The sequence below is a fragment of the Heterodontus francisci genome, chromosome 25 (assembly GCF_036365525.1).
Source record: "Heterodontus francisci isolate sHetFra1 chromosome 25, sHetFra1.hap1, whole genome shotgun sequence".
Taxonomy (NCBI): domain Eukaryota; kingdom Metazoa; phylum Chordata; class Chondrichthyes; order Heterodontiformes; family Heterodontidae; genus Heterodontus; species Heterodontus francisci.
The window spans coordinates 36,793,347-36,817,788 of NC_090395.1; the positions used below are offsets into that span (position 1 = coordinate 36,793,347).

A 24,442-nucleotide genomic window follows, 5' to 3' on the forward strand; every position below is an offset into this window, starting at 1 on the left:
AAACGTAGAGTCATATGCACAAACCAAAATGACAGTGGAGCTGAGTTTCATCAGGTGGTCTCTCAATTGTTCTCAACCTAGGTGTTTAGCCGTTTATCTAGGTTTCCTGTCGATCGTCTGCCCAAGTGGATGATCCAGTGAAGACTTGCAGAAATTCCAGGCTATTGGCCTTTAATGTGGACAAATTCATTCCAATGTGTTTATATTGCTGTAGCAATGTCTGGCACTTCTTTCCCTTTCTCTAGCCTTGGCAAAGGTTGACAAGTATTCCATATCCATCTTGAATCATTATAAAAGGCTGAAGCAGCACTTGTCCCAATATGCAGCCACTTCTCTAAGTGGACAAATCCCTTTAAATCTGTTTGATTTTTTTTTTCTGTTTTACCTGTGTATATTTACATCTGCCTATTTTTTTTTTAGAAAAAGCTCATTTTTGCTGTGGTCTCTGTATTCATCCATGGAACCCTAGCCTTATGACATACCTTCGTTATTTTTAATTGAAATATACTTAATTTGTACCTCACCTCAGCTTCTGGTCCATTGTTTGTTTGATCAGACATTCTTCATTCATGTCAATTATACTGGGCTAGGCCCCCTCTTCAATCATTGATCTTGAAAATATAATGGATGTAAAATGATGCTGTTAATAATAATGCCATACATAAATACCTCAATATAATTACAGGGTTATGGAGGTGTAGCAATGAATAAAATGGTGAGTAAATTGTTGACTGAAGAATTGTGAAGATAGTAGGTTTACAAGTAGCACTTGCTTGTCCGCTTTTAAAGCTTCAGTTGTCTAGTTTGTGGTTGAGCTGCATGTCAGACATTGGTAGTTTCCTGTTATTACTTACTTGCTAACTATCAGCACCAGCTTATTGCGCCTTCAGATAAATGCAGGAGAAAAAACTGACTCCATGCAGAGAAGTAACAGTTTGAGTCATTCAGCAAGTAAGTGAAGGAATCCAAAATTCAGTGAATGGAAACCTACTTTATATCGCCTTAACAACAGCTGCATTACATTCTGAACTGTAAGACCTATGCCAAATAATATAATATTAGTTAGCATGTTGTATTGCAAGTACAAAGTAACAAAGACAGCCTTCAATAATTGTAAGAGACCAATACCATTAGTAAACTAACTGTCTTCAAAAAAAGGTTGGTCTGCAAACGTAAGGTGAAGTTTTAACCATTCATATCTCATATTCCCCTAGCTCTCTTCTGACCCTAGAGGTGGATGTTAATCTAACAAAGAAAACAAATAGAAAATAAGCCTGTGTATTATTGATGATCATCTTGATTTTTTTCCAAAAATATACCTTATTTATAAAATTTGTAAAAATGGATTACATAACAATTCAAATCTAACATTACATAAAGTGCAATACAAATCAGTTTCTTTCAATATAGTACATGAGGCACCTCGCTACATTTGCCATTGCAAGTTATATTTACGATGTACATTATATGTCAAATGTTCTCTAGTGCATACAGCCCAAGGAGGTTTACAAGGGTTCTAGCCTCCCGGTATACTATGGCGGGAGGGCCTTGCACAGTGGCCTTTCCCCTTGAACCTTTGTGGCAGCTGCCCCAAGCTTTAGTGCGTCTCTCAGCCTGTAGTCCTGGACTTTGGAATGTGCCAGTCTGCCATACTTGGTCATGGGCAGCTGTTTGCGCTGGAAGACCAGCAAGTTTCGGGCAGACCAAAGAGCGTCTTTCACTGAGTTGATGGTCCTCCAGCTGCAGTTGATGTTTATCTCGGTGTACGTCCCTGGGAACAGCCTGTAGAGCACTGACTCCTGTGTTACAGAGCTACTCGGGATGAACCGTGACAAAAACCACTGCATCTCTTTGCAGACTTGCTTTGCAAATGCGCATTCTCAAACGAGGCGGGCAACAGTCTCTTTCCCACCGCAACCTCCTCGTGGGCAACATGCGGGGGCAGTGAGACTCCGAACATGCAGGAAGGTTCTGTCGGGGACGTCCCTTCTTGCCACCAGCCAAGCTACGTCTTGGTACTTGTTTAAAAGTTCTGGCAATATTTCACACATAATAGGCTGAATTTTACGAGTACGCCGCAGTTTGCGGCGGCGCACTCTAAAAGCGGCGAGCATCCTATGCGGATGCGCTGTCCCTGAGCACCCGCGATATTACACACGGGGACTCATTTAAATAGAGGGGTCGGAGTGGCCGTCCCAGTGACGTAAGGGGGTGGCTGCCGCGACCCCAGCAATGGCGTCCGGCGCCACAGTGCAGCCACCGCAGCCATTTTTAAAGGGCTGTAAGCCCTTCAGTAGCATTTTAAAATTTAAAGGTCCCTATCTCCGGCATGTAACAATAAAATGTCATTTCAAACATAAATCACTTCTCCCACCCACCAATGGGTAGATTATACACTAATCACACTCTCCCCCTATAATAAACCTTTAATATTATTCCAAATTTTCTCCTCCAAAGTTTGCTCCCTTTCTCTCTCAATCCCTTCCCACGATCCCATTAGCTGGTAAAGATTGTTTACCCTGCTCCTCCACCCCTCCCACGCTGAAAATTCTGTTCCACCCCCTCCCCACCAGGTTCTCGCCTCGGAACTCCGTGGAGTACAAACGGTGGCTGTAAAATTGACGTGGGATGACCGCCGCCTGCAGTTCATTTACATCTCTTTATTGTCAATTTGAATATTAAGATGAAGGGCCCGCTGCCAGGTGGCGGGTGGGCCACACTGAGGTCCCCCCACCGCCTGTAATATGTGGCAGACCCTTCTCGACGTCGCAGTTCGTGGCGGGCCTCTCCCCACTGCATTTTACCAGCTCCCACGCATCAAGGGGCCAGTAAAATTCAGCCCAGTATGTGTGAGCACATGTATTTTTGAAATCTGTTCTAATCAAAGCCAAGCTATCCTCTGTCACCTCAAACGGAAAATGACTACTAGTTCTAGCCTACCTGGATTTGCGGTGTGGGAATCAGGTTTGAAATGCTCATTGATCCAGCCAGGTGTCAGCAACTGTGTTGAATTATGTTACAGTGGTGATGTGTGTATTCCAGCAGACAGGACAATATTCTGCATTTGATGATCTCTGTCAAAGGTAATTTAATGATATATGATTGAGGAAACATCAACAACAGCTGCTTTTGTGTTGGGTAGCAGCTGAGCAACTGCATTCCAGCATTAAAAAGGAGCAATTTTAGCCTAACCTGTACCTGACGGTATCCAGTGCAACAGAGAGTATATTAGGCAGCATATAAAGCCAGCATTACACCAGAACCTGAGGGTTTCCCACCCAGCAAGTTAGGTTAAAATGACTGCTACAGTATCTGTACTTTAGTATGTGTGAAGTGCTTTGTGCTATGCCAATGAGTGTTCAGTATTATTGGTAGTTTGCTGGAACTAATATCCTAATGTTCTGGCTGAATGCCACCTTAGGATCAATTCAGTTTATGAATCTTAATATTCTCAGATTAATGGGAAGTTTCTTTGTGTGCATTAATATGTAAATAGTTTAACTAATTTTAGTCTGTAAAGTTATGATCTAAATTTTGATGTTCTGTACTGAGCTGCTTATAGTATGAATCTCTGCAAAGTCCAGTGAACAAATTGGGTTTAGTCCCAGGTGAAACACCATGGACACGAGCAGATAGCATAAAACTACAGCTTCCAGTTTTGAGGAGATATTGGGGGTAATGTTATCCCCTAATGGTGGGTGAGTTTGGGTCACGTGGGAAGGTAAAATTTTTAAAATTTCAGACTCAAACCCACTCACTTCCAGTTTGATGGGGGAGGGAGATTGCCGATCAGTCCACTTTCAGGATACAGATCAGTCATTCACATCTTTAATGGAGATGCCTGCCTCCATTTTAATTCACGTCGGCTGTGTTTCCATGCCTTCGGAAAACCTGGCAGGTGAAAGCAGGCAAGAAAGGCTGGATCCATAATGTCAGTGCCTTTACAGCATTGCTTGTGAGCCAGGAGGAGCAGGAGTGTTTCCTCCATGCCAACCTTTAACCCTTTAAATCATACCCGCATCCCCCACCTCCACAATCTCCCCCAACTCCACTCCTCGGTATCTTCCCTTCCCCCTACCACTATCCCACACAATCTGTTAGCTTCCACAACCCCCTCATGATCTATCTGTCAACTTCCTTGGGATATCCTTCACCCTATCCCTCCATCTGTCAGCTTCCCCGAATTCTCCGTGATCACCAACACCACCCCCTCACCACGACACGTCAACTCCTATCCCCACAACCCTCTAATTTCTTTCTGCTGTCAATCAGACTGGCTCTCAGATGGAAAGCTCGGAGAAAAAAATGCAAACACGCCCTGTAGTTAAAACTAGGGAAATCTACTTGCCCCAGTAAATGTTGAGGCCATAATCTGCTCGCATGAAAGACTCTGAAACGATTGAAAGTGAGAACCTGAACTATAACCTCATTTGTAGTTTTGTTTCTTTACACCTTTAGTTCCCCATCACATCTTTCCCTGTGTTATGATGACTTGCTTTAAAGCAGCTACCATTGCTATCAATGAAACAATGTACAGGTGGTTTATCTGCATTCTTTCTCTGTCTACAGCACCTTGCACTATACACTTTTACAGCACTTTTAACTCACTCTCTCACCACAGATACAAAAATTAAAGAACAACACTTCACTAATGTGCGAATATAAATAAATCTGAACTAGCATCCATACTTGTACAATGCTCAAAGATCACTATGAGAACATGTCTACATATGCTGCAGTGCAGTGATATTCGAGGAGCTGTTAAACTGGGAGCCTTTCAAGTTAAAAACTGGACACAGGAAACAAAGGGGAGGAGAAATTCAGCCCTTTTACCTGGTGTTGGACCTTGGAATTTCACATTATGATTTGCCATACCATAGTCGCCCAGGCAACTTTCATATGTTTGCATGGAACAGGTGTTAGCTCCTTGAAGTTTGTATTTGGTGTCCCTAAGCCATTTGTAGAACCTTAATGCAAAATTCAGGTACAAGTGGGTGGTGCTTATGTTCTGCCTGCACCACCTACTTATAGATGGTGCTGAATGCCCTAACCAGCCACCAGAGGCTGCTGAGAAAAAAGGCCCAAGGAATTTTTTGTTCTCCTTCTCCTCCTGCATTGTTTCCAGCCTCCCTCACTCCCTCATAACCAACCTGCTGGCTTGCTCCGGATTTGAACTAGCCAACTTCCAGCTCTTCTCAACTGGCAAGGCGCAGCGGTGCCCGTCATGTGACTGCAGCTCACCAGCGGCACTTAAATGAGTCTAAACAGATCTCAGCCAAATGGTGAAGAATGAAGCTAGACACAGATCCTTTTCTTGATAACATAAAAGCAAAATACTGCGGATGCTGGAAATCTGAAATAAAAACAGAAAAGTGATGGAAAAACTCAGCAGGTCTGACAGCATCTGTGGAGAGAGAAGCAAAGTTAACGTTTCAGGTCAGTGACCCTTCTTCTGAACATTCTGAAGATGGGTCACTGACCTGAAACGTTAACTCTGCTTCTCTCTCTACAGATGCTGCCAGACCTGCTGAGTTTTTCCATCACTTTTCTGTTTTTATTCTTTTTCTTGATAGTCGGCTTATTTACAGAATGCAGCATTACATATCTCCGCCACCTGTTCACCCGCCACCCCCCCCCCCCCCCCCCCCAACCCCCGTGTCCTAGCAGGCTATCTTTATATCTGCTCTAAGTCCTTAATTTAACGCTGCCCTTCATCAGTGTATCTTTAACAACATAATTAACCTACCATTAACAAGATGTCAAATTTGGCTCCGGCCTCTAAATGGCAAGGATTTGCATCGGGAGCTGTCATTGCCCAACTTGTTTTGGACACAAGTTGAATTTCTTACCCACGATGTCTTCTATATTTGAACCATATATAACAAGTGGATGCAATGATTTCCTGAACTCCAGAAAGCCCAGCCCATTTGCTCATGTTACATTACATTAATTTTATTGATTTGAAGCAGTCTGTATTAAATGGTCTCTACATGCTTCCTAATCAAAACGTATTTACATAGGAATAATGCCCTTTGAAGTGACATTTTGCATATCAGATGGTGATGTATATCCTCTCCAATAGGTAGAAAACAAGTTATAAGTAGCCAAATTTAAAGTGACCAGCCATATATTACAAATGGATATAAAAAATCTATAGATTTTCTTTGAATTTCAGTTGTGACAGAACCTCTGTTCATCACAGTCTATTAGTAGGCCTCTGAATATTTCAGTATGTTTTAAAGTGAGGTAAGGTTTAAGGCAAGTAATTGCTGAAATATCAGAAATACTGATTGAACGATGAGAAAATGGGACTTTAAAAATATAAATTTGGATTAAAATTTCATGAGTAACCATCTGTTTGTGTGGGAGTAGGCAGGAAATTCCCCTTCAGTCCTGCTTTTGATGAAACCCCTAAACAGCAGTTCAGCAGTTTGTGTCCTTGCACGCAGATGTGCATGCCTGCACACCCACTGTAGTGCAAAGAGACCAACAACAAACAGAAACTGCAGCGACTGGTAGAGTTTACTGCTGCAGGCTGCTGTTTCTCACCCCCCCCCCCCCCCCCCCCACCCCCCGACATTGGGTGGGTTGAGATTTCAGTCTGCTCTTACAGACCAACGATTCAGTTTCTGCATTTCTGGCCTATATGGACCTTTCCCCATATATCTGCTTATTCAGGAGATTGAACAAGCTGTAAAGAGTCCCTGTTGGTGCAACTTGTAAATAGCCTGGTGGGAAAAAAAACAGGCCGCATAGACAAATGGTATTTTATTATTCCACACACTCTGATGCATGTAGTCATTCTCAAAATGCTTGCTTATGTTGCTGCAGATAAAAGACCTACACCGGCCATTGTGCCCACCTTTCGAGGGACAATAGGAGGACAGAAGGATGGACGAGGAAACTTATCGGTAAAGGCTGAAGAAAAAGGTAACGATACTGCCGATGAGTGTGGAAAAGAGAATCTCCATCGATCATTGTCAAACTGTCCTTCAAATGCAAGCTCAGTTGGGGAAATGGAGACCATGGCTTTAAATGGACAGTTGGAAAGAAATTCAGTGGAAATGAGAAAACCGGTTCAAAGATCACCCACAGAAGATCCAGAGCATATTCCAACAGAGGAACTTGTACGGTAGTTTGGATCAACACCAGGAGGGTGATTCCAAATATTTGGTATTCCATTACTTCACATTGGACGGTAAACATCACATCACCAAGAGCAGTCTAATGAAGCCCAGAGTCACCAATGAAAAGAATAAAAGCTAGACGTCAAAAATGAAGTCAGCCATTATTGTGAGCATCTTCCATAAGGATAACTAAAGTCACGAAAGACAAAATGATCACAAATTGCCTGAAGCCATCAGCTATTGTTTGCATACAGTAGAGAGCAGTGCCTAATATATTCTTGGATCAAGAATGGTGAAGGAGAACTTTAAGATTGGAGCTTTATCATATATTTACATTCCTATTCCTGCATGCCATAGCACAGTTTGGGAGTTTTTGAAACTTTTAATTGGAAAAAACATCTGTGTTAAAAATGGATGCCATCTGTTCAGTTTTGAATGAGCTGTCTGGAAATTGCTTAAATGTAACATGAACCACCAAAGTCACTCTAGTATTGGCCTTTATAGCCACTCCAGGTGCTGCTCCACAAACCACTGACCACCTCCAGGCGCTTACCCATTGTCTCCCGAGACAAGGAGGCCAAAGAAGAAGAAGACATTCCTATTTCTGCATGCCATAGCACAGTTTGGGGGATTTGGGAGTTTTTGAAACTTTTAATTGGAAAAAACATCTGTGTTAAAATTGGATGCCATCTGTTCAATTTTGAATGAGCTGTCTGGAAATTGCTTAAATGTAACATGAACAACCAAAGTCTGCTTTTAAAATAGAAGTCCATTTTTTCCAATTTGTTCATGTCTTATAATATGGAGGCATTACTTACTAATGCTATTAAAGTATTCCATTCATTTTATTAGCAACAAAGCAATGCTTAGAACGTAAGTCCTTACACATTCCTATTATGCTCACTGTCTGATTTCGTTTTGAGAAGTCTTAAAGCCGCACTTACCTAAACTTGCCAGTGTGTGTCAGCCAAAGTCAGAATTGACCAGGCAAGTTCATCATAAATCAAACCATTCAGATCTGTTGTAAACTGGTTTGGAAATCTAGGTTCACCAGACTTGCACACTGGACTTGCATGGTATTAGGAATGCGAATGTGAGATATATACATATCAAATGTTTCTTCAATGGCATTGTACAAATTTTGGTTCGACTTTAATTTTGTACAGGACGGTCAAGTGTGGGGTGCAGGATAAAAGGCGCTTCTCCAATTCATAAATAAAGACTAGCTTCATTTCTGCTATATGCTTTCAAATGAACATGTCCTTTATTTTGGGCTACAAGTCAGAAGTATTTCACATCATCTCAACATTGCTTTTATTTTTATGCTTCAATTTTGTAAAATATATATATGCAGTTATTTTTTAATAAATATTTAGTTCAAATGATGCATTTTTTTAAAGTGACGAGCAGGTACTGGCTAATTGCAGAAGTATCTATTTTAAAAGGTTACAATTTGATACAACTGGGATTTGTTAGAACACATGATGTGTATGCATAGTTTGTTTATTGACTTAAAATATAACCAATGTGATTCCATCATTAAAAACTGTCACTTAATCCACAGTCAGACCTAGTTTGACTCCATGTGTCAAATTCTAATTAACCAACTGATTAAGAGTCAGAATTGCATATTCACTGCAGCTGTAGCCAAATTATATTATAAACATTCCTTTCAAATCTAAATGATACAGTAATTCACATAACCTTGTACAGTATTTGTTACATTTCTACTGTAATAAAGTAGTTTTCTTAAGATATGTGACTCAATGCTTTCTCAATGTTTCTCTACAGTCACAGAACTGTGGGGACAGCTGGTTATTATTGTCCTGTCAGTTAATCACTTTTCCTAAAATTCCAAAGCATCAAATAATTTCCTGTTCGTTTTTGTATATTTCATCTCATTTAACTTCAAAATATTCTTGATTAAAGCACAAGAAGGTCACAAATAATTTAAATTTATATTTTAGACATAGCTGCCAGCAATGGGAGCAACTGCTAACAAATGTTAAAACTGAGCCTCCGATACAGACGGTTGTGTATGTCCTTTGCAACCAGTTAAATGATCCAATTCAGACTTGCAGGGAACTACACCCCTCGATCACCGCAGTTCTCTGAGCTGTGCTAAACATATGTTGGCTAATTCAACTGACTGCAAACTTGCACAAGCCATGGGAAGCCTAGCAAAGTTTCAGTAAGAAGTTCGTTCCAGCCAAGGCAAAGGTAATTGAGCCAGACAGGTTGCCAGAACATGCTGGTGATGGTCATGATTTTTCTGTGAATCTCATGATCCGAATCTACTCTGCTTTGTCGAACTACAATGACTTGATGGGGTGGGTTCCTGGAATATGGTATATTTGAATAGTATTAATGCCCAGGGGCTCAGCTACCATCAGAGAAACATAATTTGTGCACACAGTAAGTTCTGCAGTGTCAGGTACACACTGTCCGCAAACTGCAGTGTAGGAGACATCAACTATAAAGCTGGGGAGTTGGATCTTCAGCAGTCAGGTGACAGGACGAGGCCAAACTTGGGGAATGAGATGGGCAAAGAGAAGCAGGGAAGTCAGGCATGTAGGTTAGCAGCGGCAGGAATTGGAGCAGCAGAGAGGCAGAGCTTCGGGAATCAGGTCTCATTAGTGTCCTGAGCATTGAAATTAATATATCAAAATTTGAATACCAGGACTATTGCATTAATTCTGTCACATCTGGATATTGCAAAATTTGGTGTAACAACACATACCATGGTGTGCTAAAGCATAGGCCTATTTCAGATTGCCCATGTAGTGAATTCATGATTTTAAGAGCACCTTTGAGGGAGGTGCAGATTTGAAACCACAGGCACTTGTTTCTATTGAATTCTCAATGTACCATCAAACTAATGCAACAGCTGTGTTGTTTCTTCAAAGGTTTTCAGAAAAATCAGGATTCACAGGTGATTAACAAAGGGTTAGGAAGCAAATCAGAATTAGGCTAATCAAAATTAAAAGTGAAGCAGCCATTGTCAATACCATGTGATATTTGGAGCTGATAGCAAGTTTAAAAAATATATATTTAACAAAGCACAAGAGAAGGAGCTGGGGAAATAAACTAATAAGGGGCAAGGTGTGAAGTGAAGTACATAATATAAGCTTTCCATACATGAAAGAAAATGCTGGAAATAGTCAGCAGGTCAAGCTCAAGGAACAACACCTTGTCTTTTGATTAGGCACTTTACGGCCTTCCGGACTCAACATTGAGTTCAACAATTTTAAACCTTAACCTCTGCCCCATTTTTTAGGATGACAACTGTTGATCGTTCTGCTATTCCCAGTAACACCTCTTCTAGACCCATCTTTTGTTTCTTTACTTGTCCCATGATCATCTCTTTTTGCCTTCCACCATCATCCCTTTTGTCATTCAATCTTCTGCCTATCATAGACCTTTTCTTTTGTTTTTTCCTCCCCTCCCCACTTTCCCTGCCCCTGTACTTGCTTAAAACCTTTACATCTATTAACTTTTTTCAGTTCTGTTGAAAAATCATCAACCTGAAATGTTAACTAAGTTTCTCTCTCTCTCTGCAGATGCTACCTGACCTGCTGAGTATTTCCAACATTTTCTGTTAATATTTCAGATTTCCAGCATCTGCGGTATTTTGCTTTTATCCATACATGAAACTTTATGTAATCATGAAAGGATACATTATTGAGTTATATTTAGTCATTGATCTATTGTTGATGCTCTTGGTTAGATGGTCAAATGATTATTAGGCAAGGTTCAACAGAACTTATTTTTCTCTGATCAAATACTCTGTCAAATACTGGCCAGCACCCAACAATGAAGGAATACGTTTGTGGATATGGAGTACCTGGAAAGAATTGTTTCTCAAGAACAATGGGAAAGAGATTTGTATGCCATGGAAAAGTGAGGGATGTAGTAAAGATCTGTGAAACTGCATACTGCAAAGCATTTTACAATCAGAAATATAATCGAATGGGACGCCCTTGATCACTCAGCAAATTTATCCACTGAATAGCTGAGCCATGCAGATCTAAGTTGCATTGCAGGTCTGTGCTGTATTGGCTGATAACATTAGCCTCAGTGCCTCTACGTCTGGGAGAGGATAATGGCAGAGTTGCTGCAGCCGATTGCTATTGATCGACTCCTGCACATTTCTAGTCATTGATTGAGAACTGGATCAAAGTCGCTTCCCCCAGTGAAAATTGGCTGCCTCTATTTGTCAAAGGTTGCATGCAAACAATGACCACTGCCCAAGGTACCAAAGTGTGACTACTAACTGTGGCGCCCTAACAAAGAGTTAATCTCTACTGGCTAGGAAGGAAGGAGAGAAAAATATAGTGGAGAAAAAGGAGCTTTGGCAGATAATCTGTTTATGGATTTTTGAAAAATCTACCTCCACAGCCAGTGGCGCCAGGAGAATGGATTTCTCCCCCCATAATATCTTACAGTGCAGTCTGAGGGCATTGACACTGCAACAGTTCTACAAACTGGTTTGTATCAAATATGGAACAGTAATGTCCATTCATTTAGATAACTTGTTGAATCATTGGATTCAATAAATGAAAAAAAATTCAATTAACTCATTAATTGGATATTTGGGCAAAATATATTTCCGATGACTACTTCTCCCATATCCAAAATTTCATCATCTTCAAGCCACAGCAAGCCTGTTTGTGCTCATTTCTTTGCCTTATAATTGGAAAGTTGTGAAAAATAATTCACAAAAGGGGAGCTCAAAACACAGGGTGTTTAAAAATTAAACCCTGTTACAATAAGACCAGGTGAAGATATTAACAGACCCCTAGACACTTTTCGTACCTGGTCGTAACACTAGTTATACGTCTACTGCGCACACTCCGCTCCTCTGCAGCGGACTTCCTCCCCACTCCATCATGAGTGGTTGCTCTTGCAACCAACATCCCTCTCCCCTCTGGACCTCCCATCTAAAACACCTCCCACTTGGCTCTTCCTTTGGCTTTGTTTTTGTTGCCTCTCATCCACACCAACCCCCAACACCACCACCATCCCTCCCCCACCCCCCCCCCCCCAACAACCCCAACCCCAACCCCACAGATCTCCTCAGCTTTCTTGTTCTGTTCTCCCTCCTGCTTGCTGTGTCTATCACCCTGGGAGCACTAGTAACGTTTCTCTATATGTGAAAAGTTGCTATAAAAGTGTATGTTTTTGAGCACAAGGCTCATATTTGAGCATGTATTAATAAAAATACCATTCACTGAGGGTGGTCTAAGTTTTCAAATAAAACTATAATATGACGTGATTCCCAGGCTGAAGTAGCTGTGGTCGGTTCAAAATATAGCCAATTAAAGCCAACTGGGAAAAGAGAAGCAACAAACGTGGACAAGGGGAGTATAAGGATCCTGTGTGACTTGAATAATCACGACACGGATCGGTTTGAGAGAAAGACCTTGGGCTGTATTTTTTGCCATGTAGGTGGGAAACAGGACAGGGTTTGTTTTTGGGTCAGAAACTCGCCTCCAGCAGGAAACTGATTAAAGTTCAGATTTTCATGAGGTGAGCCCTTAATTGATATGGAGACACATTTCCTGTTCACTCAGAGCCAGTGGGGATGAGAACGGAGGTGGGTCAGTTGAAGTGTAGGACTCATTTAGACACCTCATGGCAGCCACACCTGAGGCTGCCGGTTTTCTTGAGGGAGAGATCTGTGGTTTGTGCCAAAGCCTTCCACTGCACCAGAGGGAAGTGAGGTGTTACATGGAGGTCTGGCAGCCAGGGCAGGGCAGCCTCCCACTTCGTCGATGCTCAAACAGATCTAATGCTGGAGGCTGTGAGGGAGAGGAGGGATGTCCTGTTCCCAGAGGGTGGCAGGAGGAGGCCACATCGTCATGCAGCAGGGGCACCTCTCTGTTCAGGGTCATCTACCTCCACCTCAATTCCTCCTCTTTTATCTCCCTTTCCTGCTTCTCCCCCGATGAGCTGTCTCCTCCCAGGGCCTCCCCCTCCTCAAGGTCCACAGCCCTCTGGGGGGCCATGTACGGAGACTGTAGCAGGCCACAATGACAGAGATCCTTGCAGTATTGGAGGGCTCCACCCAGCCAGTCCAATCACCGGAATGGCATCTCCAGAAGCCCAATGTCCTACTCAATGGTTGTCCTGCAGAGCATTGGTTGACATTGGTTGTTTCAGCTGTTGGCCAGGGGCTGCAAGAAACACAGAATCAGTTACAAACTGCTGGAATTGTTTGACCTGTAGTAACCTGGAGTTCGGACACTGGCCTGTGCTGGTAAAAATAAGTTTGAACTAATTACTTTATGGGACAAGACAAAGAACAGGACACAGGAAAAGGGCCTTATTTGGACACGGTGCGATACCGGGGTCTTTGGGCCTGGGCCAATTAAGAGAAGCTGTGAACGAGGTGATCAAGCTTAAGCCAACCGGAAAGGCACAGCTCAGATATGGAGAGATAAGCAACAGGATAAGAATAGAGCTTTTTGGGCATAGAACCAGCGAAAACTCTGGAGATTAACCATCGTGGAAGCGGAAGACCCTGCGTGAGCGACGCGGCGACGACGTAGAAGAGAGAGAGAACGGAACACCTGGCCAGCGTTAACTCTCCCTTTTTCGGGTAATATCCTTTGTATTCTGTGACTAGGACAGGGAAAGGTCAAAGGAACCTAGTGGGTGTGCTTATGAATTCTAGCTAGTTTTGTTATTAACTGTATAACTCAGGGGAGTTGTAGGTTTTTGTCTAACTAAGTGTATAAGCCTTATTCTTACATTGTACAATAACGTGAATAAAGTAAATTGATAGTTAAAGAAAGGACTGAGTTCCCCCTCTTTGTACTAAGCCAAGTAACTGTAGCTGTGGACAAGGGGGAGTTGACTCCGTGCCACGGTTAACATAATTGGCGTCCCTGGGTGGGCTCGAGGATAAATCCATTGAATCAGCGGGAGACTCGAGCCAAACCGAATTGGCAAAGTACAGAGAGAACAGGAACTTAGGGGTTAATTTGTAGCTACTGAGATAAGATGACGAAGCAAAGGGAATCTCCAAACCCTGGAGACCCGGGTTGTTTTGATTGGAAAGGATTCCTCCAAAAATACGTAATAGCGAAGTGGCCGCAATACGGAGCGTATGCTGGTCACAATAGTGATAAGGGAAAACCCGTAGGGGAAGCCCTTTGGAAGACTGCACAGGCAAAGATGTCAGCTAGGAAATTTAAAAAGATACAGAAGTCAGTAGCTATCGGCTGTTTACTTGAGGAATGGATAGAATGCTAACAGCAGGCTAAAAATGAGCAGAACAGACTCGAGGAGGTGATTAAAAAACTCCGTGAGGAGACAGCCCGCCTTAGTGAAAAAGTAACTGATTTGCAGGGACAGAGAAGTGCGGATTTGATGCATATGAACCAATATCAGTTGCAGTGTGAAAAACTAGTTACGGAAAAAAGTAGGCGAGAGGGAGAAGCCCAAACAGCTAAAGCTGAGGTGGAAGGATGGAAGCAACAATGTAGTGATTTAAAAACTTCCATGAATGTGATTCAGAGAGCAGCTTAGGAAAAGAGAAGTAATACAGCTGATCACACAAAGTGTCAAAAATACATAGCGAGACTGCAAAAGCAGCTAGCCGCACAGAGAGGTATAATCTGTGCTTTTGCACCCGAAGGAAGTGAGGAGAACGATGAAGGGGGCATAGATTGGAATGAGTTAGCAGATGAAGCGGCTAGATACGGTTATGATGATGGAGACCCTCTACTCGAGGATCCTCCGCCAGCATATGAGCCGGAACCGAAGGAGTCATCGGCCCCCATGGACCCCCTTGTGACCACTAGGGCAGCGATAGGGGCAGATGGTCAGGTGGCAGCTGGCCCGCGTATGACATATTCCACTCCAATGGGGGTACAGCAATTGAGGGATATTGCGAAAGATATTGGGACGTGCACACCCGGGGATGATCCTAGGGAGCTGTTCAAAGCGGTCAGTCAACAGAGAGGAATACACGGCTTAGATGATGCTGAAGAAAGAAAATTAATTATAATGTGCCTACACCCACACATGCACTCCGCCCTACCGGAGGAGCAAAAACTCGGTAGAGGCACAAATGAGGATTTAAAAGAACAAGTATTAAATGTCATGAGTGCTAACAGAGGGGACCCAGTGGAGGCGCTAACAAAATGTTATCAAAGAAAAGGTGAACACCCTGTCGCATTTGCGGCTCGCATCTGGGCGGTGTTTCAAGGGGTATATGGCGCGAACCTAGATAGAGCCAATCCAACGCCAGAGATTAGAAACCGATGGCTGAGAACGCTGGTGTCGCATGGCACTGAGGAGTCAAGAAGGGCACTCGATCAATTTGATCCCTCTGATGACACGCACACAGAGGCTTGGGTACTCAGGAGGATGGTTAGAGCATGGGAGAAGGAAACAACAAAATTCTCCAAGGCCCCTTGGGGAAAGGCAATGCCTGTAAAAGATCAGACAATAACCTGGAGAAATGAAGGGAGGGGAACTACACAAGGGGCACCCCACCCAACCTTTCAGACAGGAGGAAGGGGTAGAGGCATTGGGAGAGGATCCGTCCTAGGAACAGGGAGAATTCCGGGCGGGCCGACCCACTGCTATAACTGTGGCCAGGAGGGACATTTCAAAAGAGAATGCCCAAACCTGAGACGAGAAAATGTAGGTCGGGGAGGAGGCCAGAACAAACGCCAGAGCCTACCCGTGGAAGGACCAAATAGGTCAAATCCTCAGTGTGATATACCAGAGATAGCACCGTCTTCGGGGTTGTACCCCAAACCACAATGATGGTCGCAGGCCTCTCCATTATGAGTGTGTGACACGCGGTGGGATAACACAGGCAGACCCCTAGTGAATGGTAGGGTTGGAGGCCACCCTGTCACGTTCCTTTGGGACACTGGAGGATCCCGAACCACCGTAAACACCACCAACGTTAGTAAAGTAGATTGGAAAATTCAAAGTAAACTTGTTTTACGTGGATTTACAGGACATTCACAAGTGGGATATGTGAGCGTACCGTTGGAAGTCAGTGTGGGGGACGTAGCAATAGAGCACTCAGTGGTTCTCATTGAGTTACCCAGAGAACAAGAACATATATTAGGGTGTGATTACATGGCTAAAGCGGGACTCTGTTTTGACCCTGTTAATTGCGCGATTTGGCAAATGCCCTTGGGCAGGGGTAGTATAGATCACACATCCGTACCAGGATAGGATATGCACGTTTGGGGAACTGTGGACAAGACCAAAAGAAATGAGTAGCGATAGTGAAGTACAACAAATTATCACACAAAATTCAGTAGTATTTGCTCGACATAAACATGATTGTGGGAAAATGACCAGAAGTGTGTGTATACAGGGCCCAGACCCCAAACCACAGAAGCAGTATGGTTTTCCAAAACAGGCAGAAGAAGAGGTAGGAAAGGTGATACAGAGTTTACTGCTACAAGGGATATTAAGACCGGTAGCCTCCACTAACAACTCACCTATTTGGCCGGTGAGGAAACCGGACGGTAGCTGGCGACTAACGATAGACTATCGAGAATTAAATAAGGTAACCCCGTTAACAGCCCCCACCGTAGCAACTAGCCCAGAGACGGTAGTTAAACAAAATGAAGATGCACAGTGGTTCACTGTTTTAGACATAAGTAACGGTTTTTGGTCTATTCCACCGGAGACAGAATGCCAATATAAATTTGCGTTTACTTTTCAAGGACAACAATATACATGGACCGCCCTGCCGCAGGGATTTCATAATTCCCCATCTATATTTCACCAACGTTTAAGGGAAGGGTTAAAAAGGTTCTCAAAGCCTGAATGTCTGTTGCAGTATGTAGACGACTTACTGCTACAAACTGAAATGGAACAGGAACATTATCAGTTATTAAGTGAATTACTACAATTGTTACACGAATTGGGACTAAAAGTAAACCCTAAAAAAGCGCAAGTTATGAAACAGAAGGTTACTTACTTGGGAATGATCTTGACACCGGGAAAGAGAGAAATTGACCAACGAAGGGTAGTAGCGGTTGGCAGACTCCCTGTCCCGAGGGATGTAAAAGGGTTGAGATCTTTCCTGGGTTTAGTGGGATATTGCAGGGACCACATTGATGGATTCGCTACAAAAGCGGCCCCATTAATGGAACTATTGAGAAAGAATGTGGCGTGGGAGTGGAAAACTGAACACACACAGGCCATTTCAGATTTAAAGCAGGCACTAGCTGCTGCGCCAGCTCTGAAAACCCCAAATCCAACTGAGCCATTTTCATTGGAGGTAGCTACCACAGACACCACCCTCTCAGCAGCGCTGTTACAGCAGACACACGGGAAATTGAGACCAGTAGCGTATGCCTCGCGTATGCTTTCACCGGTAGAGCAGGGGTATACGACGTGCGAGAAACTTTTATTCGCAGTGTTTTGGGCAGTACAGTATTTTACTTACATAGTGGGACTGAATCCACTTACAATATTGACAGAACATACCCCTGTACAGTTACTATTAGACGGTAGCATCAAAGATGGGTCAGTAAGTCAGAACCGAATTGTTAGGTGGATACTGTTGTTGCAGGGAAGAAACATCAGCGTGAAAGGAGTAAAAACTACCACTATGTTGGCAGACAACCTAGTGTATCAAGGAGAGAAACATGAGTGTCAAGTCATGATAGCAAATGATCCCAAGGGACCATTTGTATCTAAACAAAAAGGAGGGGTTGGTAGGTTTGGATTTGTCCGAACCTGAGGTGGACAGTATTATATCAGAACAATGGGTACAACAGTCAGTAGAAACAGTGAGGGAAGCAAATTACGTGGCAGCTCACCAACAGGGAAAGAAGAGACAGCAAATTTCGAGGCTTATTTCGATGTGAAAGCCAGCCCGATAGAGTTGAGCCCCGGACAAAGGGTAATGATCAGAATATACCAGCCCACCTCATTTTTGAGTCCAAAGTTCGCCGGTCCCTATGAGATCGTTGATAAAGCTAGTCCATCTGTATACAAAGTATTGACGGCGCCAGATAAGAGTGGCTGGTATCACATTAATCAGTTAAAGCTAGTAGGAGAAAAACAAGATAATCACAGTTGGCATGTGATGCTTGATGCTACCGATGTTCCGATCGAAGGTCAGGCAGATCAAGAGCAGGATCAATTGCAGATCCAAGCGGAAGTGTTTGAAAGACAACCTGATGTTGTACATCCACATACAGAGGGAAATCGAGGGAAAAAAACGAACGAAAAATAAAGAAAACAGGGAAAGTAAGTGGGCTAGAAGAAATAGACGGTTAGAATCAGTAACAAATTGGGAACAAGATATAGACAGTCTGGCTCAGTGTATGGAGAGACTGGACTTAAAATGGGATAAGAAAGAAACTGTAAATAAGAACAGAAATTACACTTGTATATTACAGGTCCAGCCCACAATGAAGAGGGTGATACATTGCATTGCAATTGGATTGACCATATTTGGGACTATGGGTGAATCCGCATTGGAGCTATCACGACGAATGAACGCGCCTGAAGCAGTGTCGACGCGGGAAGACTTTCCCGTGGCCAGGAACAACTTTGCTCGGCAGATCAAGATAGTTCGAACCAACAAAGGACAGCGGGAAGATTTCAATTTGTATTATGTGGGAGTAGATGGGTTGGCGTGCGCGGGAAAGACATTGGGTATACTGGAGGGACACAATGTAGCCATTCACAATGTAACCTCGGACTTAGTTGTTGGTGGACAAGTACTGCCTAAGACAATAAAGAGGATAGTGATAAAGGAGAATCTTACGGTCCAGCGTACTGATACAGATCAAGAAGTACGGGAATATATTGCCACTGAATTACCACCCATCCCACACCTGACAGCAGATTGGGCACAAATAACAGAAGAGGCAAAAGAGATAATTCATCAATGGAATAAACACACTAAAACAATTAGAACTCATGCTGACAAGGCAAATGAACTGTTGCGTGACCCAGGGTTTTGGAATAAGTTTTGGAATTGGGGATCTAATGTTCAAATACATCCATGGGTCAGAATTGTATCACATATTGCTGTCATTGTGATTCTATGTGCGCTAATAATTGTTGTACTCAATGTATATCAGCTTAGAAGGTGGAAAAATGAACTTTTGCGAAGATTGGATGACGGGACTATAATGAAACAGAAGGAACGGTTATCAATATAAAAAAAAACTGAGAAGAAACAACTGTATATGCTAAGTTTTATAACGTATCTTTTTATATGTAACACTATTTCACACTCATTGGGGGACAATGACGTTCTCAGGAATGGTTCACAGAGAAGGGAAACTTGATGATCCTAAGATAAGATCTTTGGATCATGAGGGGGGAGATGCTGGCCAGGGGCTGCAAGAAATACAGAACCAGTTACAAACTGCAGGAATTGTTTGACCTGTAGTAACCTGGAGTTCGGACACTGGCCTGTGCTAGTAAAAACCAGTTTGAACTAATTACTTTATGGGACAAGACAAAGAACAGGACACAGGAAAAGGGCCTTATTTGGACATGGTGTGATACTGGGGTCTTTGAGAAGCTGTGAACGAGGTGATCAAACTTAAACCAACTGGAAAGACACAGCTCAGATTTGGAGAGATAAGCAACAGGATAAGAATAGAGCTTTTTGGGCATAGAACCAGCGAAAACTCTGGAGATCAACCATTGTGGAAGCGGAAGACCCTGTGTGAGCGACGCGGAGACGACGATGTAGAAGAGAGAACGGAACGCCTGGCCAGCATTAACTCTCCCTTTTTCGGGTAATATCCTTTGTATTCTGTGATTAGGACAGGGAAAGGTCAGAGAAACCTAGTGGGTGTGCTTATGAATTCTAGCTAGTTTTGTTATTAACTGTATAACTCAGGGGAGTTGTAGGTTTTTGTCTAACTAAGTGTATAAGCCTTATTCTTACATTGTACAACAACGTGAATAAAGTAAATTGATAGTTAAAGAAAGGACTGAGTTCCCCCTTTTTGTACTAAGCCAGTAACTGTAGCTGTGGACAAGGGGGAGTTGACTCCGCTCCACGGTTAACACAGCTCTGTGCCTCTGTCTGGGTCTCTCGTAGAGGGGTCAGTAGCCACCTCTTCAAGGTATTTCCCTTGTCTTCCGGGATCCATCCAAGCACTTTGGGGGTTGGAGTGAAGATCCGAGGCAGTCTGGACTGGTGGAGGATGAAGTACTCATGGCAGCTGCCAGAAAAGCGAGTGTACACATGGAAGAAGCTCAGTTCCGATGAAGGGTCACTGACCCGAAACATTAACTCTGCTTCTCTTTCCACAGATGCTGCCAGACCTGCTGAGTGATTCCAGCATTTCTTGTTTTTATTATGGAAGAAGCTCTTGTTGTGATCACAGACCAGTTGGACATTGTGGGATTTGAAGCCATTCCTGTTGATCGATCTCACTGGCCAGTCACTGGGTGCCTTGATGGCCACATGGTTGCAATCGATGATGCCCTGCAGCTGGGGAATCTAGTGATGGAGATGAAGCCCAATGACCTCTGTTGCTGCAAGGCCATGTCTGTCATTAAATGTATGTGCTGTCCAACTCTGGCAAAGAGGGCATCAGTGACCAGCAACATGTGTAACAAACAGGTAGTTAATTTTTTTTTAAACCAATTTGTCTGTCTTTTCAACAACCTGTCCGTAAGCAGATGGTAATTGAATTTTCCCCTCTTGAACCCTGACTTGTAAAATAGCATAACTGCAAACTAACAGGGGTTTCAGTTGAAAGTAGAGTCCTTTTTTTTTAATTAGCGGAAAGTCCAAAACTGGAGTTAACCGACTGGAAATGCCAAGTGGAGGCAGGATTCATTGGAAACCTCTTCTCATACATTTTCTTCTTCTTGCACTTTCAGAGATAAGCTGAGGCAGCTTAATTTCTGATGTCATCCTTTTTTGACTAAGAGAAAACAAGCAGAGAGCAGATTTTCTTGCTTTTTTGCAGACTGTGGCTTCTTTTCTACTTGCAGGGAGGTCTCAGAAGCGAGATGCAGCTTCAAGTCAGCTATGTTTTTGAACGAGCGGTTACCTTAACTGATACTGTTTCTAATCCAGGCAGGCTAAAAAGGTGACTTCTGGGTCATGTGACGGGACCCCTTAAATTGGCTGTCCCAATTCCTGTTGGTGAAGTGATCTCCCTCATCCATTTTAACATGTGGAACACAGAAGTAAAATAACTTAACATGCTGTGTATAATGGCAGTTGGCAATAACACCCAAGTGCACAAAAATACAGTTTACAGTTGGTTCTCATCTGTTCATGACTCATGCAATGGTGTGCAGCCATTTTTGAGATGCCACTAAGGTCTGCAGCTGATCCTTGGAGCCAGAAGCGAAGCGGTTCACGGCCACAGTAACTTTGACGGCTACAGGCAGGGCATGGCGATCAGTGCTGTGAGGTGCGAGATGTTCGGCGACGAGGGCACAGATGTCTCTTACCAACTCCCTGGAGAGTCACAGTCTCCTGCAGCACTGGTTCACAGTCATCTCCAGGTAGCTCTGACTTCGGTGGTTGATCCTGTATTGAGGGCTTGGCCTCTGTTGCCTTCCTGCCCTTCTTTTCTCTCCTGTGCCCTCCTGATGCCCGGGGACTACCCCTCCTGTGATGGGTGTTGCCCCTCATCGCCACTGGGCCCAAATTCTGACAGTATTACCTGCATTGCCGGCTGGAGCCAGCCTTCTGGGCAGGTGACTGCCCAATTGTCCTTAGCAGCTTTGCCCCCTGATCTTCTGTGCTTGCGATTCCAGGGGAGGTGCAGACCCAGTTCAAAGCCTGGTCACTGTGCCCACTTTCCCTGCCACATGTGCAGCATCAAGGGCACCCCCTAACCAAGTGCCGTCCCCCTTTGCCCCACTGACCCTCTTATGGGACTGGGGTAATGCCCTTGGGCAGTCATGACCTGCTTCCCACTGACCGTCTCCCCTCAGCTGTTCAGAAACTGATAGCTTCTGAAACCCTTGGAGAGGAGATCAAGATTCCTGTCCTGCCCTCCCCCTGCCCTGGTGACTATTTTAGGCTCTGGGATTGGCACCTTAAAATTGACACATCATCCAATGCCAGTATTTTTGGCCCCCCCACCCCAACCCCACCCCGCATCACCTCAGTTCCTGACTTCAGGATTCAGCTCCTTCAGTCGATCACAACCATCATCTTTCACTGTGGTTCTAATTCTGTTGCATGTTCTGTGACATGAAGATACATCTGCTGAATATTCTACACAGGACTTCGTAAAAACAGTACATCAGTTTTTTTTCAGAGAATGGTTGCATAAGGAAATTATTAGAAGGCTTGCTACTTAGAACAATAAAGCCACTCAAGTGGTCTTGTTCTTTTACTGGTATTCCGACTTGTCAACCTGCTTTAAAAGGATATAGTTGCATGGAGACAATACGTGGGTTCAAAGATGGTGTATCCAAGACACAACCTTCAATCTTTCCAGCTGTAGACTTTGAAATTCTCTTCCTCAACCCCCGTCACTTTCCTCACATTGGAGAATCTGTGCACTATGAGAGTACCTTCACCATATGGACTGCAGTGTTTCAAGAGGAAAGCTCACCACCACCTTCTCAAGGGTAAATAGGGATAGGCAATAAATGCTTGCCTTGCTAGTGATGCCCATATCCTGAGAATGAATATTAAAGAAAATGTTCTAAAGTCTCCTCAAATCCAAGCTCTTAACCTTTGACCACCTCCTTCAATCTCCAAGTTGTTGTTTGCTTCTCTCTCTCCTTTGTGAAACATCTTGGGATGTTTGCTCAGTTAAAGGTTTTAGATAACTACATGTTGCTGCTGCTGGTGTTGATTACAGAAGTTGAACCAAACTGTAACAAACTAGATAACATATACCTACTTCTGTTATGTGAAAGCAGGTCAGCAAAGACAGTGTGAAAAATGATTGCGAACGACAGATTTTCATTATGAAATTTACCAACCTTAAAAAAAGTTGGATTCAGAAATTCAATTCAGTGCAGTCACATTTGCAGATGATGCCGAACTAGGAGGGGCACCTCTGAAATTACAGAGTGAGTTAGGCACGATATGGCAGTGGGAAGGACAGTAGCAGATGAAATTTAATGCAGGCAAATGTAAAACTGTAGATAGGAAGAAAAATGGATGTTGTACATACTCTATGATTGGTGTTCAATTAACAAACGATGAAGCTGAAAGAGTTAAGAGCCTTGGATTTAGATACACAGCACTGAAACAGGCCCTTCGGCCCACCGAGTCTGTGCCGACCATTAACCACCCATTTATACTAATCCTACACTAATCCCATATTCCTACCACATCCTCACCTGTTCCTACCACCTATACTAGGGGCAATTTATAATGGCCAACTTACCAATCAACCTGCAAGTCATTTGGCTGTGGGAGGAAACCGGAGCACCTGGAGGAAACCCACGCAGACATAGGGAGAACTTGCAAACTCCACACAGGCAGTACCCAGAATTGAACCCAGGTCCCTGGAGCTGTGAGGCTGCGGTGTTAACCACTGTGTCGCCCCATTGAGGATATTTTTTTTTAAGAGATGCAGCACTGAAACAGGCCCTTTGGCCCACCGAGTCTGTGCCGACCAAGAACCACCCATTTATACTAACCCTACAGTAATCCCATGTTCCCTACCACCTACCTACACTAGGGGCAATTTATAATGACCAATTTACCTATCACCTGCAAGTCTTTTGGCAGTGGGAGGAAACCAGAGCATCCAGCGAAAACCCACGCCGTCCCAGGGAGAACTTGCAAACTCCACACAGGCAGTACCCAGAATTGAACCCAGGTCCCTGGAGCTGTGAGGCTGTGGTGCTAACCACTGCGCCACTGTGCCGCCCATAATACAGTTGACGCTAAACATATCCAACAAATTCCAATTACTAATGAGATTATAATTTAAAAAAAATACTTTGTGGGCTATGAAATTCTTTGGGACATCCTGGAGTCATGAAAAGCATGTTAGAAATAAGAACAAAGAACAGTACAGCACAGGAACAGGCCATTCGGCCCTCCAAGCCTGCGCCGATCTTGAATGCGAGTTATCATTTTATTTCTTAGCCAAAACAAAAGGATGTAAATTATAGGATGCAATGATTAAACTGTCAGATGCACCTTGAATACTGCATTCAGTTCTGGTTGGAACGAAATAAGAGAGATATTAAAGCAATAGAGATAATGCAGGGAAGTGTCACAAGACTAATATCTAGAGTATTGGGGCCCGACAAACTTTGCTTTTCAGCCTGGAAAGGAGGCGTCTAACAAGTGATGTGGCAGAGGTTTTTTCTTGAATTGTTCATTGGATTTGGATGTCACTGGCAAGGCCAGG

At 43.5% G+C, this 24,442-nt stretch overlaps 1 protein-coding gene across 2 annotated transcripts in view; it reads left to right on the plus strand.

Annotated features, from left to right (window-relative positions):
• Positions 1 to 8,882, plus strand: part of LOC137383824 (differentially expressed in FDCP 6 homolog) — a 183,991-nt gene extending 175,109 nt beyond the window's left edge. Inside the window, exon 12 of one of the 2 annotated variants that reach the window (XM_068057094.1) lies at positions 6,832 to 8,882. In XM_068057094.1, the coding sequence (XP_067913195.1) occupies positions 6,832 to 7,136 (305 nt within the window). In that variant the 3' untranslated portion in view covers positions 7,137 to 8,882. The remainder of the gene's footprint in view (positions 1 to 6,831) is intronic. The other variant, XM_068057095.1, reaches the window with a different exon arrangement.
• Positions 8,883 to 24,442: the final 15,560 nt, after the last annotated feature.